This window comes from Acyrthosiphon pisum, chromosome X, assembly GCF_005508785.2.
Source record: "Acyrthosiphon pisum isolate AL4f chromosome X, pea_aphid_22Mar2018_4r6ur, whole genome shotgun sequence".
In the NCBI taxonomy this organism is placed as follows: Eukaryota; Metazoa; Arthropoda; class Insecta; order Hemiptera; family Aphididae; genus Acyrthosiphon; species Acyrthosiphon pisum.
The window spans coordinates 45116122-45135716 of record NC_042493.1 but is presented as its reverse complement, the minus strand read 5'-3'; the positions used below and the strand labels follow the sequence as shown (position 1 = coordinate 45135716).

The following is a 19595-nucleotide window of genomic DNA, read 5'->3' as shown; positions in this document are numbered from 1 at the left end:
GGCACGTGCACGCCTTAGCCGACGGTACGGGCGCACTCTCTCCCGACTTCGGTGGGAACGGGTGTGCGCCCGGTGCTCGTGGTCCACAGACGACGCGCGGCCGGCGTACTGCGTGGGTAAAACCACCTTGCGCCGTCCGTGAACCTCCGCGGCTCTCGACTAGCGCACAGCGCTAATGTGAGGTCCGCGGTTGTAGCCGCAAGGCACCAAAACCCGGGAGTCTTCGTGCTCATTATTGCACCTTGGAAATTTTATGTTATTGAACATTATTTGTTTATATATTATGTACCTACATAAATATAGTTTTTTGCATGATAATGGTCTCAGACCAAAAATAAAAATATATATATAGTCTTAAGTAAATAAGCACCAACTTGTGACTTGTCCCTTCAGTTAACTCAACATTCTTCAGCATAATTATATAGGTAGTGAGTTTTAGTTAAGTATTTTACTTTTGTCAAAAGCAACATATTTACGTTAAATGTCTGTTATTGTTCCTTATATTATTATTTTATAATCATTGGATATTGTGAGCTTTTGAGCAGAGCACTGCACTGCACTTATCGTACTATATAATAACTTAAAATGCTTTAAATCTTATAAAATCATCAAGTTTAACCAAAAATCAAGATAATGAATGTCGCAAGTCAAACAAATCATCCTGTACATATATATACCACTATATACCACATAAAACGTACGTACACGTACACTAAGCAATATTACAAGGCTGGGCATTAAAATTAGTTGACAAGTTAAATTTAACATAATAATTAACAAGTTAATTTTTAAATTAAATTGCATTCAAGTCTGAAGATAGTTATGACTTCTATAGAAACCCAGAAGCAATACGACTTCTGTCCACTTCTCAATAGCATAATATTATTCAACTCAGTTTTGTCGATTAACCATTTGGTTTTTTTTTACTCAACTCAACTAACCAAACTCAAATATCGACCTGCCCAGTCTTGCGCAATAATGCACACGGTGGTTAATTTTTTATCTACTCGGGATGAACGACGTTGCAGTAGGTAAATATATTGTCGTTGAATCGTATCGGTGGTATTTTTCCCCTTCAAACCAAAATAAAGCCAATCCATACAATATACAATAACACGATAGTATAATTTTAATACAACAAAGCGAAATCATATAGGTACACTTTAAACATAGGTAACATATACAATTTGTTCTAAGCGTTTGTACACTGTATACCTACGCAATGTAGTGTTCTAGATATGGTTAATACTGGGGTTAGGATTTTATAGAAATTTAAAATGTTCTTATAAGATGCTTAAAACATAGCAGAGTAAGCTTAAAATTTGTTCCGTGATACAGAGAATAAGAATTAAAAATGTTATTTTGCATATTCTTAGATTTTTATGCTAACTTTGAAGACTCTTTGGGATCAGATTTCAAATCAAAATTGGTTATATTTTATGAATTAAGGGGATTCAATACCGTGATTTTCTGTTTTTGTCTAACACGCGCGTGACATACTATTTTAGACGTGTTTTTTTGCCAAATATTCTAATTGATCTATTGAAGCGATAATAGTTATAAAAACAGATTTTAAATTCGAGATTTTGAATTCCTACTTGAAATCGAATTACCCACATGTTTGATATTATTCCCCAAATTCCTAAAAATGTCATATTAAAAAAGAGTATTTAAAAATGTTCGTATTTTTATTTTTGGAGCAGTAAAAATCGAAAAAATCAAAAATGTGGGAAAGTTGACTTCAAGTAGACTTGACGAAAAATTCAAATATAATATTTTTAGAATTCTTAGAATTCTTCATTAGTGGTATGTTTAGCAAAGAACCAGTCTAAAATCCTATGGCGCGCGTGTGTTCGACAAAAACTTCGAAAATCACGGTATCAAATCCTTAATACAATATGTAATTAATGTGTTTCCTAATAATGCAGGTGGAAAATATTTTGTTTTACAAGTTTGCGTCAATGCATTGTCGAATATACTTATTTTTGCACAATTTTAAGTGTTTTATTATTTTAATAACTCTACTTGTTCGAAATTTGTAAAGAACTTTAATAATAAAACTTTAATGTTTTTTTTTATGTAATGCATTTTATGTTATTTTCATGTATAATAAATAATTATTAAGAATTAATGATATTTAAACAATAATTAAAACTGGTGTAACACAACTATTTTTGCTATTTTGTTTTTGCATATTTAAGCAATTTTAATAAGTACTATAAAATCCCAACCACGGTAATATTGGTAATTACCTACGTATAGTATACCCAAATGTGGATGACAATATAATTATTCGATAGTATGATATATAATAACAATGTAATAATATATTGATATCGATATAATATTATACATCATTGCATCCGGATGATGGGACTAGCGAACACGTTGATGCTCGACACCAACGAGTACGACACTTGCGACTCACCTGACGGCTGATAGTTGTTCATCATCGACGACATGATGGGCATATCCATGCTCGGCGAGCTTCTGATCGGCCTCGTCAACAGCTGCTGTTCGTTGGGGTCGGGCGTGACGGGCGGGTGGGTTGCACGCCAATACGCCTCCAAGTACTCGGATATGTGTTCGCACGCTTCCTCCAGCTGGTTCTCGTCCAGTATCACGTCGAACATCTCTGGTGGACATTGGGCCAACTTCTCGGACGCCACCATCTGCACGTTCAGGTGTCGGGTCTGCGACTTTCCCCTGGACTTGATCAACCGCTGGAGTACCTATAGCAGTATATGCAATGGCAAATGTAAACACTCGGCACCTTTTTTATTGAAAGCTCGGCACGGAAACCGCAGCTAATAATTAAGTTCGGTGGTATAAACTCGGTCCAATAAAATATAATACACTTGAAAGTTTGAGATAATTTGATTTGTTGATGATAACGTACATATTTTTATAAAATACCTAAATTTATACTCAAGCTTCAATTTCAACAATAATATAATTTAATCATTTGTTAAAAATATGCATTTTAGGATTCGGTCCGGCAACCATTATTATTTATTATGACTTACAAATAGTTGATTTATTCATGTAAATAACCATGCAATTATTTTATTATAGTTTAGTTTGTATACAAATGTATACATTTGTCAATTGTAGAAGGTATATAATATATAGGTACACAAAAAAGCATGTCGAATAATTTATATTTTATGTGTCATTTGTCATACAATTTTTTTCTATGGCCAGACATATATATTTTGATTTGTTTTGAGAATATATTTTTTTCGATATCATAGTGAGAATTACCTATATTTTTACCCAGTAAACAAAAACAATTATGAATACAATACCTCAATACGATTGTATGAAATCATGAGTATTATACGAATCCACAATTTATTAAAACCTGTCGAGGTATTAAATTAAGACGGTTTTTGTTAATCCATAGCTTGTTTTATAATATGTTTTAGTAGTCAAAATAAATTGAGGACACTTACTTTAGGTGACGAAACTTTTAAGTAAACTATGGTTGGTGCCAAAGAAGTTTTTGCTAATTGGGATGGATGATTGATAGTATCACAATCTAAAACGACAAGCTATAAAAAAACAAAAATTAATATTTAAGACGTTTGATTTTATAAAAAATTAAATTGTACCTGTAGTGTTCTCGCGAGTTCGAAAATTCGTTCTATTTCCTGTTGTACGTCAGCCATTATATTTGATCTTGAGTTTGAACCAGGCTTACTTTCGATAACTGTTCTTTTTGAAGGGTTATTGAGAAGAGATCTTTTGGCCAAGGATATATCGGCCATTACACGTGTAATAATTATTCTGAAAAAATCAATCAACAATGAGAATAGCTGAGTTTTCCATATCATGATGGAAGAAAGAGAATCAATAAAACGCCGATTTAGTTAAAATATTTTCCTTTAATTACAACAACAAACCATAACAACGTACCGTCCTTCAAAACGATGTTTCAAAAAGTCGAACAGAGCTTTTTGCATCATGTCGGTCACCTCGTACCCTTTTAGAGATGGACCAACAAGCACAACAGGTCTCATAGATGGTACGACATCGTATGGGGGTGTGGTCTCTTGTTTTTTAAAGAAAATTTTGCGTTTGTCTTTGGCTGTGGGAGCAGTTAATGTGGTTCTGGCAGACATCCGACCACTTCCAATAGGATCATCATCTTCAGCTATTAAAAACAGATATATAGGTATAAACAACAGTTTATTTAAATTGTATTAAATACTCAACTACCTATAGAAATAATTGGGAATTTAAATAATAATTTGAAACATTTAATAGTTTAGCTTTTAATAACAATAACTATAGGTACCTAACAAACATAATGTAATGGGTCTACGAGTATATACTCGAACATCGTGTGTTTAAAATATTTATCTCTTAATATAACCATTATACATATTATATTCCATGCACACTATTTGTGTTATTATATATTCTCAAACTTTAAGACTGTACAACATAAGTTTATCAATCATAGATCATGTCCGTGGCCGCATCAATATAAAAAATAATGATTTTGTCCAAATATAAAATGTTTTTAGTAGTTAATAATAATAAAGAAACTATATATAGTAAATTAGCTGACAGAAAAATAATTAGTACTTAATACCCATTTGTGAAGTTAAAAAAACTATAATATTTTGTTTCAAATTTTAGATTTTGAGCGGAGAAAATGGCGCTACGATAATTTGCATTGAAAAAAAAAGTTAGTCCATGTTTGTAATTAAAATTCCACACATACACTACATTGACTTAATGACCAGGTACCTAAACTCGAAACTTATATAGTTTATATCGGGCGAGCTAAAATTTTTTTAATTAAGATCTACTGAAAATATATTTTTCCTTTGAGGATTTGACTCATGTAAAAACATTATATTTTATTGTTAAGTAATATATTAATATAATATACAACTGTGTAGGTGTAATGTGTATGTCGTAAAAAGTAAAACCTAATTGAATATAACAGTGTGTCTGTTTGTAGGAGCATGTACAATGTACAGAAATTTAATTTACTTACAAATAGAGGCACGCCGTCTCCTCATTGGAGTATAGTTTTTCATAATATACAAAACGATTTATCTTTGAATTAAAATTCAACACATCCATTATTACAGTGAACTACCTAACTCAATGATGAGGTACACTCGAACACATGGAAACTATGTACGGAAAAAGCGAGTTCTCTGGGTTTGTCTCTTTTAAATTAAACCTCTTCAGCGGAACGCATTGTAATGGATACGGTTCAATTTCGTTGTAGATACTAGTAGGCACTTCAACAAAACATTTAATATTCAGATCCGGTGTAGTAGGATGGATATCAACTGAACAGCAGTTTGAAGTTTAATATTATAATTAAACTCAGAGTAAGTAAATAGGAATTTAATTCGACTAATCTACAACACGAGAATGATCTGCATTTCATTCGTTTACTTTTAAGTACCTACTGATAATTATATATGCCGTTTCGAGAGGGAAATTTGTATTTATTTTGTATTTGGAAATTTTAGTCACTTATAACTGTATCTTAACTCTGAAGTGGGCTTATTATAGAAACACGGGTTTGACATTTAATTTATTTTTGACGATACTATAATTACACTTATTTATGAAAGCTATAGAAGTTTTATTCTAGAGTTAATACATAATGTATATTTATTCCAGTGGTGTATTTTAATTTTGTCGTAGATACATAAAAATTTATAAATTCGTTAAAATTACGATAAAATAAATTCCTAATTATAGTCATATTATGTGATATCGCCTATTTAATAAATTTAACTATACCTAGCTTAAACAATGTGAAATTTATTTTCAAAATTGATCTATAACATTATATGAATATATTATTAGCAATTAGTAATAATTTTGGACTGACAAGCTTCAAAAATTATACCGTTTTAAAACTATTTGTATTTAAATTAAAAACCATCGGATCTACAATAGGTGGGGATTTATTTGAATTTTTAATTTGTTTAAACAATGTAGGTATGGCAAGTGTTATACATTTTTGTATGTATAATTGCGTATTAAATAAGATATACAGTTTGGTGAATGCTCCTCAGTCCTCTTTATAGGTACATCCCTTAATTAATATTGTCTGTATATAGTCCTACAAATACACCAATGTTATATTCAATTAGGTTTTACTTTTTATGATACAATGACACAGTATATTAGTATTTTTTGTTCTATAGTAATAAAGGTCGAAGCTCAAAAATACACAAAGATTGATTTATTTGATACTTACAATAATATCTTAACTAGAATAAATAATAATAATGATAAAAGTCGATGAATAATTCATATATTATTAAAGATTATTTTCATAAAAAAAGACACATAATACGATAGAGAGAGGGGTTTAATAGATAATTATATGAGGAAATGGAATACAGAATGGAGGATCCAAGAGTGTATCTAGTATGACGAGATGGGACTTAAAAACGTATTTATGAAAGGAGGGTAGGACAATCAATTAAGTTAGATAAAAGTTTAGCAATAAATGATACACTCGCAATATATCTTGGGTTAGCACAACTGGATAAATTAAAAACTTTACGAATAAGGTATTAATCATATGGATGGCAAGGAACCTTTAGATAATAAGCAGAAAATAATATGAATTCACGTTGAAATATTTCTATCAATAGGAAATCCATGGATAATTGAGGGTTTCAAAGAACCGATCCGTACTTTAGAGTAGGTCGAACAAAGTAGCAATCCTTAACGAACTCCAGTTAAATCAAAATTGAGGAGATAAGTCGGATGAATCCGAGGACTTAAAATGTTTTACAACAGATTTTCTGAATATATAACTGACCTTTTTTGATTTCTGATCGCTGTAGTCGAGTATTTGGATTATTATTTTACTCACTATAATACATTTTTATTAATGAATGTAGTATTAATAACCATAATAGGTTAAAAATATATGATTAATTATTTAAAAAAAATTATTAAATACGATTAATAAAAAAACTGGGGACTAGTTTCTACAGTATAGTATAAAAATTAGTTTCGAGTGTACCTAGCCATTGAGTAGGTCAATTTAGTAATGAATGTGTTAAATTTGAATTGAATGAAAACACGCAAACTAAGTGTAAATTTTGTACACGTAAAAAAGCTTCTGATCAAAGATTTTGGGTAGATCAGTACCTATGCCTAAGGATAGTTTATGTTATATAAAAGGTATCGTTAGTATTTCCTTAACTCGGTAGGCTAAATTAATTTTTGCCAAAGACAATTCATATAAGTTATAAATCAATAATCTATATTCTGTATAGTGGTGTGAAATGGTTCATGGTATAAAAATAAAAAAAATAGTCTAAATATTTTATAATTTGTATTATTACCAACAGAAAACAATAATATATGTGACGGTGGAATGTACATTAGTATCTATGATTAATACTTTTTGAATAACGATAAAATAACTAAAATTAGTTCATGAAAAATTTTTATTTTTTATTTAGATATTAATAGTAAGCTGGTACACGAAAAAATTAAAATTATGTACTTTCGATGTTTATATATTGCTTATATAAGAAAAATGTATGAAGAACCTCGTATTACATTTTAAAGACTGAAAGAAGACCTTATGGATTTTTATCTGTAGTTGAAGTTTTTTAAACTTTCTAACGTATTTTAACAACATTTTATGTTGTCTTATGAAAAATAACAAAAAGTCACTGTGTATTTTCGAGATAGGAACAATTTGCATTGAATCTTGTATTCTTTTGTCATGTTTTTTGATTGAGAAACAAAATACTTATCAACATAAATAAAAAAAAACCCTAAAATATTTTGTAATTTATATCATGTGTAGAAAATACCAATACAACTATTTAGTGAACATTTCGAGTGTCAAGACCGTAAATGGTAACTTTTTTTGTATTACAACAACAAAACCAAAATGATTTTGTCAAAAACTTGTGCTGCCTAAATATTTCTGTTTTCCGCTGTTTTTGTTGGCTATTCCTAATTATTAAGAAATTAACTGTGATTTATATATTTTTTAATTTTCCTAGTACCAACTTGTTAAAGTATTTGCAATCAGATAGCACACTGAAAGATGAAGATTGAAGTACATTTTTATTTTAAAAACACAAATCTTTGTAAAACCAATACAATTGTCCCTCAGTTCAGAATCTTAAATGAAAATAAATGGACGTACTTTATTCTGTCTGTCAGTCATTAATCACTTATTCGCGTGACACATAATTTATTTTTCATTCTCCTAAAACTATTCTCTCTATATTTTATGCCCAATTTTTATTTGATGGCATTACAATATTTCTTTCTTATAATATTTTCGTAGAAACTATATAAAAAACACGATTGAATATATTGTGATTTTCCGTGTAGCACACAAAACACACACAGAGGTTAAGAAATTAAATTAAAATCATAATAGGTAGTAGGTATTATGATTATTTTTCACAATTCAGGATGTCATCGGCGACCCCTGTAGTTAACCCCCGTTCTTCTTTTTAAAGATAGACAATATACATGAAGTAATTTATTACACCACCTAAGTTAGACGATGACGAGTTTTTGGAAGAATGATTTTTTGAGCTTCGTGATGGGTTCATCTGACGCAGGAGTTCGAGTTTGGCGGGGGATGGTATAAAACCCACATCAGAACCCTCTTTCACCAGTCGGCCTATCCACCAGTTATTGTCATATTTCTCCTGTAACGATTAAAAAAAACAAATAATAATAACATAATATTACAAAAACTAATTTTCCAATAAATATTTAAATAGTCTTCACAAATCTGTAAATAAATTGGCTGGCCATCTAGGTTAGGAATAACGTTATGTGTATTTTGAGACGGTGCACTCTTTTCGTGACCTTTTGTTTGTGATACCATAATATGCAAATTTAAATATATATTTTTATTTAACTAACAACTGTAAGCTATTTGTTGTCCTGTAATTATGTCCACCATAATTACAACGATTTAAGTAGTATTAAATGTCTTAACACATGGTGCTGCAATATGTGATTTCTTACATAGCACATAATATTAAGTTTCATTTTACAACGTTCAATATATATTATTGGTTTTTAGTGCACCTAGTTTTACTATTGACAGAAGTAGAATAATTAAATTTAATAATCCATTAAATCTGTAAATGCTGCCAATATACTAAAAAAGTAGACATACTTACAATGAAAATAAAAATTATTGGTTACCTAATATGTACCTATTTGTTTAATTAATCGTGAATTAAAACAACATTTTGAAACACTTAAGCGGGTATAACACAATAAATTAAATATTTTATTATATGTATTGTTTTAAAAATATTTTATGAATTCCGCACTTTTAACAGAATTTTTTATTGTACCCATCCTATAAATGGGCATTTTATGAATTTAAACTTGAAAGTAGGTACTTTCAAACTATTTTGAAATTCACCAGTTAATTTTTTCCATGATATAATTTATTAATAAATAAAGTTTAAAGTTTTGATAAACATAAATAGTTCAGTCTTACATAAAACATTCTATAAATAAGTTTGCAGAAAATAAACTTTATTCAGAATTGCTTATGGAACACGATTTTCCTAGTTCAAAAATAAATTAAATAGTTTTAGTATTTTTTTATAGGTAAATATTTCAGTTTGGTTTAATACCGATCAATTGTTTTTCAGTACTAATTAAATTTCTTTGATGATACGATTAAATTATATATTACGTAGTCAGGCACGTAAGCTAAGGAGGAGGGGGTTCGATTGTTCATATCTCCCCAAAAAAGTTTTAAAGTTTTTTTTTTGACATGACAATGTAAGGTATAATTTGTTCACTATGCGTATACCATTTATTATGTATTAAATCAATTTAATAAATACACAATTTTTATTTTAATATTAACTTATATTAAGACCAACAAAAACCAATGTTGAATAAAATAATTTTTTTTGCAAGTAACTCAACTGATTTCTTTACTGTATACGAGTTATGCCTGCAGTTGGTTGTATATAACATTCTAATAGATATAATGTTATCATATTTCATGCTACTTGAATCATTTGAGATGGTTGATTAGAAGGCCTCAGCCATTTTTCTCTAATAATGAGAAACAAAATGTAGCTTTGAATTATTAACAATTTTATTGTTATCTTTTTGTCATATGTCATATTACATTTAATACAAATATAATAAACTCTAAAAATATGTTTTTTTTTTAAGTCATATTGTTTAAAACAAAAAAATGAAAACGATTGCAGGTTGTACTATGGTTACAACTAATGCTTAACGATGACATTTATTAAATAAAATCTTTTAATAAGTAAAACAAATTAAGAGGGTAAATAAAATAAACAGAATAAATAAAAAGAATCAAACAAAATAAATACATTTTTTATATCACGAACTTGAACCTAAAATTCTATCAGTTCATGTAAGTCTTTACTAGTTTACTACAAGACTGTTCATTTTCAGAAAAACCCAGATATCACTAAAAACTACGAAAGAAGTTCGTACGTTGTTTCACTTTATACGTGCGTGCGTGCTTGCACACACACACGTTTTCTTAGATATTACAATATACCTACCTAACAATATGTAGGTACCTATCTATAATCTATACATATATTATTTTTTTCTTATGTACCAAGCTGTCAAATTATATTGATACGGCGGTAATTTCGATACGAAATTATTAAATTATCGTTTAGGACACAAATAACCCGTCAATAAATACGACAGGTACGAGTTGCCTACTATTATAAATTTGGGACGCTAGTAGTATACACCGATATATCATTATAATATTCTATTTGTATTGTTGTATAGCATCCTTTTTAAGCCTTTGTATAGGATCAATAAAAATAAAAATAATATTCAGTATGATTATATCATTATATAGGCTGCATCAGGGAATTTTTGCTAGTGGGCATTTTAATAGTGGTCTAAGGTGAATGTACAAGTAGTGAAAAGCATATTGAGGACACTTGAAAATGTCATACAATTCAGTTCACAAGACATAACAATAGTGTAGACTAAATTAAAATATCATAAAATCACAAAGACGAATTTCGTATTTATGTTTAAGGGCGACGGCCAAGAAACTTTTTGTGTAAAAGTAGTTTTACAAGGCTAAGGGTACAATCCCTTTTTTGATCGTTTGTATACATTTTTCATAGTCATACTTTTCTTAAAAATAATACACTTTATGTTATGTTCAAGGCAATATAATAGAACTTAGAAGTACTTATAAGGGTTTTAAGACGCTTTAAATAACTGTACCTATCGAATATTTAAATTAATTCCTTTATTTTTCTAGACTAACTATTAATTTGTTGAACAGTTTTGAAAGCGTTCGTATAATATTATATGATTCGATGTAGGTGCATGACATAAGAGTATATCGAACTTAGGTCAATTCTTCCATTAATTTACGTAACATAATAAGAAAATATGTTTTACAAAATTAATAACAAATGTTCCTTAAATCTTAATATTATAATTTTAAATAAGCAATATAAATGAAATTAATAATTTAATAAAACAAGGTAAAGTACAAATTACAATAATTTTTTTTGGTAAATAATTTTAAATTTATAAAAAGTTGATTTCAATCCAAAACTAACTTTTTGTAATTAATCTTACAAAATATATTGTCTTTAATTCTTATTATTTAGGTCTAAATACATATAATTTTTAATTGAATTCAACTCTACATATTGTGTTAGATAACAAACTTGGTTAATACCAAAACTATAGCTATTCACAGTATTCCAAGTATTAAAATAAAAGATTATTGTACTTTGAAAACTAATGTCTACTTATTTAGTAAAATGTTGTAAAAAAAAATTAAACTATAAATCGTGCCAAGTGTTGTACGGACTAAGCTATGTATATAACAAAAAAAAACAGACAACTTAAAACACTTTCTGACTGGCTGGTCCATAAGACTTTCTTCAATTTCCTGCCAGTCTAAAATGTTATAAGTATAAAAATACAATACGAATAATAATCTTGCAAAAATGTTTCTACAGAGAACTACATGTATAGTCATGAATTTAATTGTGTTATGTACGTAGAAAAATATTAATTACACAAATATACAAACGCATTGTTTTATATTAAACTAGTAGAACCAAAATACTACTACGGTATTTATTTTATTAGATAAAACCGTACTACCGTACCTTGATATGCAAAAAATCTTTAACATCAAATGTGATCGCACAGCCTTGTATTGGTGAGTCATCGTCCTTTTTACCGTCAAATGCAACATTTGTGCGAACGGCAAACGCCACCGGTTTTGTCTGAAAATCACAAATTTATACTTATCACACCGTCGTGTAAAAATACAATATTTGCCACAACCATTTATATTTTGAAAACGTAAAACTGTATACAACAAACATGTTTGTGAACATTTTACTTTAATTTACAAATAAAACAATGTTCACGTACTACTACAATAAATGTTAAATTATAGTTAAAATTTGTTAAAATTAATTTTAGACCTTTGAAGTACTTATATTATAATAGTCGACAGTGAAATTATAATTTGTACTATTATTAGTTGTTTTGGGTAGTAGTATTTTAAAACCAAATCATAATAAAAGACATTTTTAAAGAAGTTAATTGGTTTTATATTTTTAAACTGTTTAAAAATAGTTTTCATCATTCATCGTGTCAATCAATATCACCTATCCAGTATCCATGTTGCTATTTTCAATTAATTTAAGTTTGTTAAAATAAAAAGATTATAGTATTGGTTTTTCATATATACTTACACGACTGTTAAGTAGTTGTGAACGAGCTCTGTGCTCATTTTCGCGCCGCAGCGCTTCTTTTTCAATGCCCAGAGACAGGTCCGCTGTATTTGTTATAACGTCTGAATCTTCAGATCCCTATAATAAAAATACAGAACAAAATCATTAGTACCTAATCTAATAATATTTTAATATACATTTATTATAAACGTTTAACTCATACATATATAATTGCAGAATATTAATTAATTAATATGTATAGTAATATAGTGTCCTAGAGTTTTGCGAAACTTGTTATTTTTCTATACGCTGATATTACAGTATAAATGTACAATATTAAATATTTTCTTACAAACTTCTTCAATTGTTTAATATCAGATGTTGGTTTCATTGTGTTATAATCAATTTAGTACAAAGCATCTATTATAAATGATTATATAATCATAAATTATATAATAGCGTGTGACATTGTAAACCGTTAAAAATAATACACACTTACTAATATTATTAAATTTAATATTATTTTTTAATAATTTAAATTTAAAAAATAAGCGATATCTGATATTTTAACTACCTACCTATTAGACAAATAATTACTAACGCCTTTAGTGAATTTGATTATGATTTCATAATTTTAGAATTAAATGAAAATTTCGTTTTTTCCGTGGATTGGAGAAACTACATTACCAAGTACGAACATTTATAATACATAATATATTTTTTTTATATATTATATAAGTGCTCATAATATGTATTATATTACATTAAATAAGGTTATTATATTCAGTTGATAATGTGTTTCTTATTAAATACTATTTTATTGCATATATCCCACTGTCATACGTCATATAAATTCAATATATTATTGATTCTATACTAAATATTTAAAGCATATATAGGTAGGTATTTGAATAAATATTTAAGACCGTTTTTCCTATCCCCAGCTAAGTGCTACAGTAACTTGGAAAAGGTCAAATAGCTTATTCTTAGTTTATGAGTAAAAAAAAAACAGACCAATTGACAAGTAAGTACCTACTAAAAAAAATGTAGAACACTTCATAACATATTATGTCATCGTAAAAATACTAATTAGCAGAGATATTTGTATAGTTTTCATATAAAAATGATAATCATCGAAACGAGCAACAAAAATATTTCATCACCCATATGGATATTATAGTTATAAGATACCTATACAAACGTGGTTAAAAAAAATCAAATTGTGTTATATCTGACTATGTATACAATAAATTCGGACCGGTTTTCGTTTTGTTTAATACCTAAATCTCTGCCACACCAATAACATCATCCTTTGACCTTTATGTTTATACATATTTACACATATATTATATACATATTAACGTTTATAAGCTTACACAATTTTGATTTGTGTTTGTTCATCCATAGCATAGGTAGGTAATTGATGTCAAAATATATGTACATTTAAATATATTATAATAAATTTAATATAACATTTAAACACACCCAAAAATATTTTGAATTCGATTTATTTATATTGTATTATTATTACCTTAATACCTTATAATCAAAAAACATTTTTAGTTTTACTAAACACTGCGTTAGAACAATGCAGATACTTGAACGCGTCATACCCTACAGTAAATGGATGATACATTTTTTAAATCTGAGGTTTTATTATTGTAGTTGGAGAGCGGTATAATAGAACTATTGGTCCTAAAATGATAGGTATATGTATTTTTTTAAAACTGAGTTTCGCTGAAAATCATATTTTGCAATAGGTACATTTATCATTATAATATTGTAATTTAAAATCATAATTAACTGTGTCTATTTTTTTTTATAAAGGTTGGAGCCTCAGACTTGTTTTTATTTCTATACTTTATATAAATAAATATGTTTCTCTTATGAGATGGGCGTTACCACTGTGAATCAGATGTGTAGTAAAGAAACTTAGAGATAATTTTAGTGTTAGGGTAGCGAAAATAGGTATAATTTTGAAAGTACAAGAACACAATCATATTTGATTTGATTTTTATATTCGGTCTTTGTGGCACTCGTAGCAAATAATTTGGGATTATTCATAAAGTAATATCAAAAAGAGTTTCAGACAAGTCAGTGACAAATGACAATACAATTAAAGTATAAAATAATATATTATTATTATATTTATTTGGGGGGAATTGCAATAATTGTTTTACTATTTGTGAAAATTATTATTCCCAAACCACAATGTATTGTCTACTACTGATTTTCATTATTGATCTTAAAAAAAAATGCATTCCAAAAAAAAATTTGTGTCAATATCAATCAGTTTAATTTCACCATTTGAACATTTTTTTAAAATTGAGTAGGTATCGTATACTTTAGAAATTTATCCGGGTATTCCTGTTTAGCAAATAAAGTAAAGATAAAGGTATATAGAATTTAATTTCATTTTATTTTCAATTTTCCGCGGTGGTTACGATTACTTTTGGATTGATCGATGAATAGAGAGCGTCAGACATTGCAGATAATATCAAATATGTAACCATAATATAATATAACATAACATAACATAATACCAATATGTGTGAAACGCGCGTTGCGGTTAATCACGAATAATTAGTCTTGTCGTATACACGCTTATATTATGATTGGTGTTTGCTAGAATGTTTGGTCGACCTTTTCGCATATTATAATGTACTCCAGCTTTAAACGGACCGTTTTGTAAGTTCCACAAAGTCGAGGCACGCATTATGTCACGTACATATTTTGATCCGATAATCAACTACGATAATCTGTATACCGTGCATTATGTAATAATAGTAACAATATTAATATAGTGTGTCTAGAAAGTTCGAAAATCCTAAATACGTACGTAGTAACAAGGATCAAACCGAAAAATAACCTTTAGGTAGGTACCTACCCACACTGCACGGATAACGCCGCATAAATATAGCATAATATAATATAATTAATATGCATATTTAAATTATTAAACATTAAGGTTAGGTATACCTACAAGTTATATCCAATATTACTATATACATGTATACAGTGTGATACATCCATACAACTTGAGATTTACAAACTTTCTAGATAAGACGCTTATACGTATATAAGGGTGTATACAGGTATATGTATATGCGTTTAATAATGTATACACCGGCTCGTACCTGTGCACGTAAAAATTAAACGAAAAGTTTACAAAGACATTTTTTTTCGACAGTCGCACCGAGGAAGACGAGTATATTTTACAGCACTGTAACTGAGGAATAAAAAGAAAAACCATTGCATTATAATAATACAATAGTATAATATAATATACTCGTTCAACTTTTATGATATTCGACCTACTGGCGTGAGGCATAACATAAAGTATAAATCGAGCACCGAATGTCGTATTTGTAATGCTGTGTAAAGATTAATTATCTAAACATTATCCACACAAAATAACAAACAATTAATTTGAATTTTATCTAGATAATAGCTAAAAGATAACCTTATTTATTTATATATAAAAATAATATATCATTTATATCATAACACATGATTTAAAATTGCATTTGTAAAATAACATTTTTCCTATGCTAGGATTAATATAATAATATAATAAATAAGTTTCGATTTTTATTTTTTCCACTCGAATGTATTAAATACCTAATATTTTCAATCAGTGTTTAGATACAGATAATGAACAATATATTACAAAATAGCTACAGTAAAACACACGTAATTAATTTAGGTATAGGTAAGTACACAAAAGATATTTAAAGAACTTTAAAATGAAATCAAGTCACAAAAAATGTAACAAAAAAATGATCTAGATTATTTATCTCATATATAAAAAATGTATTTAGTAAATGTATACAGATAAATACCTATACTTAAAATTATTATTAGCTACCTATAGATAAGTTAAAAAGCCATATATACATATTTTTTTCTAGATACGCAATGATATATATATAATGTACAACAGTGCCTAGATGTATACCAGACGACCGATGATATCGAAATTGTATCAACATTTTTTAATTCCCACTTTGAGGTGCACAACACAATACAGGTATATTGTGCCATGGTCGTGCGTGCAAGCTAGAGGGTAATGTATTTAGAATCGCATGTGTGCGATGTGGGCAATGCTCATGACAGACAAATTATTCATTTTATTATACCATACGCAATGTTATAATGGTTATAAAAGTATAAAACATATTATAGCCGTTATTAAAAGCCACGGAATAAAAAATGTACATTGCGTTGTACATATTTTATTTTATAATAGTACCTATATTAATTATTTAAATTTACCTCTCTATCTCTGAGCTCAGATTATATTTTGGGGAATTATAGTGGCCGGGTTATGTATGACTGAGCTATGTAAAAACGAGTTTTGAAAAAAAAACCTAAAATAGGTAATGTTAAATAAAGTGTCTAATTTAAAAAAAAAAATAGTTTTATAAATTCTATTTAATATTTGGTTTCAAAAAGATAAAAAAGAACATACACCATTAATAGGTCGCATAAATTATGAAAATATTTAAATTAATCCACATTAGGGGGAGTTTTTTTTAAATCGTTATATAAATTCTAGTTTTCGTTACATAATTTCTAGAGATAAATTTTCTTCAAATGTAACACTATTATTTAGTGAAAATATATTAGAAATCGAAAAAGTTTATAAGTGATATTAAATTATATCACGCACATTTTCAGGGGCTATGAAAATTAGCTTTTTCATATTTCAAATAATGTGATGATGAATATCAATATAACTCAAATTATAGTAGGTATATTTATATTTTACACCTTCAACAACATTTTTAAATTTAAATAATATTATAATACATGTATGTATTGTTAAACTTTATTGCATATAAAAAAGTTGCGTCTAAGCTTCGGAAGTCTGCATAAGTAAGTTTTATAGAGCTCAATATATCATGGAAATTGATTCATTATCCATTTGGAAAGCTGTTATTAGAAAAAAAATATAATGTTTTCATAGTGATATTGAATATTGAATTTTTAATAATATATAATATAACTATATAGACACCATATAGATCTGGATTGTATTTGTTTTCCTCAGTAAATATTTTTCTATAAACAGTATTTTAAAAAAATATTCCGTATATTATTCGTTACGATTTAATATATTTTTGCGGTTGACCTAAACTCAAAATGAAAATGTCTGGTTTCACGCTGCTTATAATTTAAATTTAGTCACGTTGTTAATTTTTATTATATTGTATTAGTGGTCAAATAGTTGTGCAAGTGTTAAAGTAGTTGGTTACAATGGCGAAATTATAGCGGATACTAAGTTGGGTATACGCATGTGAATCTTGTGGAATTTTTTGAATTCTTTCACAAAATTTGAACTAAATATAGTATAATAGGTTAGGTATCAGTAGGTACCTACTGAATATTTTGGATTTCAGAAGTATCATTCCGTCTAAATGTATAAAACTCCCCTGAAATATTGATATGACGTCATATAGATAATAAATTTACATTATCTTCAATACCAATCTAATGTCTATTTTTTAATAAAATATAAATATACATAAGCATAACGAGTGTTTTAGAGTGTACGAGCATAAACTTGGGCCGTGATCAGGGCCTAGTAAATTTCGGCGATAAAAGTAAAAATAATTTAAATAATTGTGTAAATTATAGTAAAATTATAACAAAATCGAATTGTATTAAACATAATATATAAAAAAAAAACGAGTTAAGTTTATAAACACAACTTAAATTGGTTAAATTTTAGTACTTGATTAAAATAATATTATACTTAAAAAATTAAAATTATGAATTGTTAGGTATCACTTATAATTTTACTATAATTTACATATATTTTATTTAAATTTATTGCTGAAACGACTTTCGGCTGAAATAGCGTCACCGAAAATCTATTCTCAACTTGTTGTCATGGTTGTAGCATACAACGTGGTTATTGATTCTTCAATATTAAACAAAGGAAATACAAGGAATTCCACAAATTATTTAAATATATATAATATATATACAGGATGATGCACAAAGCATGCAAAGATCCTTAGTACAAACATTTTAATAACTAAGAAACTACTCATTCGAGTTTTGATATAGGTATATAAAAATTATCCATTAAATAATTTACTGTAGATATAGGGGGTTTTCATTTAAAAAACAGAAGTTTGTATCACCACAGGACACTCTTTAAGTAGTACAAAAATATTCAAAGATTTGAAAAAATGTTCTATAATTATACTTAAAAGTTACAAAAATCAGAATTTGAATAAATTCATTATTAAAGAAAAATATGGACGTGATTGTGTTTGGTGAATCACCTTGTGTAAATACTAACACATATAAGAACTTCCCAGATATCATTTTTTAATGATAATATTATAATAGTGTTAAAATTATTAAACAAAAAATTGCTATTTCGGTTATACTATTTTCTATTTCTTTTTATAGTTCATCACTTTAGGGATCGGATGTTGATAACCTAAAACACGTTAAATAATTGAAAATATAGTAAATATACATTATACAATTATTTGACGATGAAAGTCATAAAATAACTGAAGTCATAAAAAATACCCTTAGTATGCCTTATTGCATGAACTACACCAAACATTTCACGAATCAATAATGAGCATAAACTGCATGATTTAGTAACTCATGATTGGTTCATTCAATTTTATTCAACTATTAAATAATTTATTTATGCAACAACATATAAATTTTTCAAATTATAAATACTTAAATTATTATTATTATTTTTTTTTTAATGAATAAATAAACTTACATAATATATACAAGAAAATCAATTATTTTGATTTAACATTATAATAGACGGAAATTTGTTATTTTATTGAAATTTCATTTGTATACTTTAACTTAAATTATATT

The 19595-nt window shown here is 27.6% G+C and overlaps 1 protein-coding gene across 1 annotated transcript in view; it reads right to left on the bottom strand.

Moving 5' to 3' along the window:
* LOC100164782 (voltage-dependent L-type calcium channel subunit beta-1) overlaps positions 1–19595 on the bottom strand; it is a 70932-nt gene that overhangs the window by 6891 nt on the left and 44446 nt on the right. The window contains exons 2-8 of the mRNA XM_029486466.1: positions 12753–12869; positions 12156–12275; positions 8525–8684; positions 3919–4156; positions 3615–3789; positions 3456–3554; positions 2429–2732 (exon numbers count right to left, since the gene is read on the bottom strand). Coding sequence (XP_029342326.1) covers positions 2429–2732; positions 3456–3554; positions 3615–3789; positions 3919–4156; positions 8525–8684; positions 12156–12275; positions 12753–12869 — 1213 coding nt within the window. The remainder of the gene's footprint in view (positions 1–2428; positions 2733–3455; positions 3555–3614; positions 3790–3918; positions 4157–8524; positions 8685–12155; positions 12276–12752; positions 12870–19595) is intronic.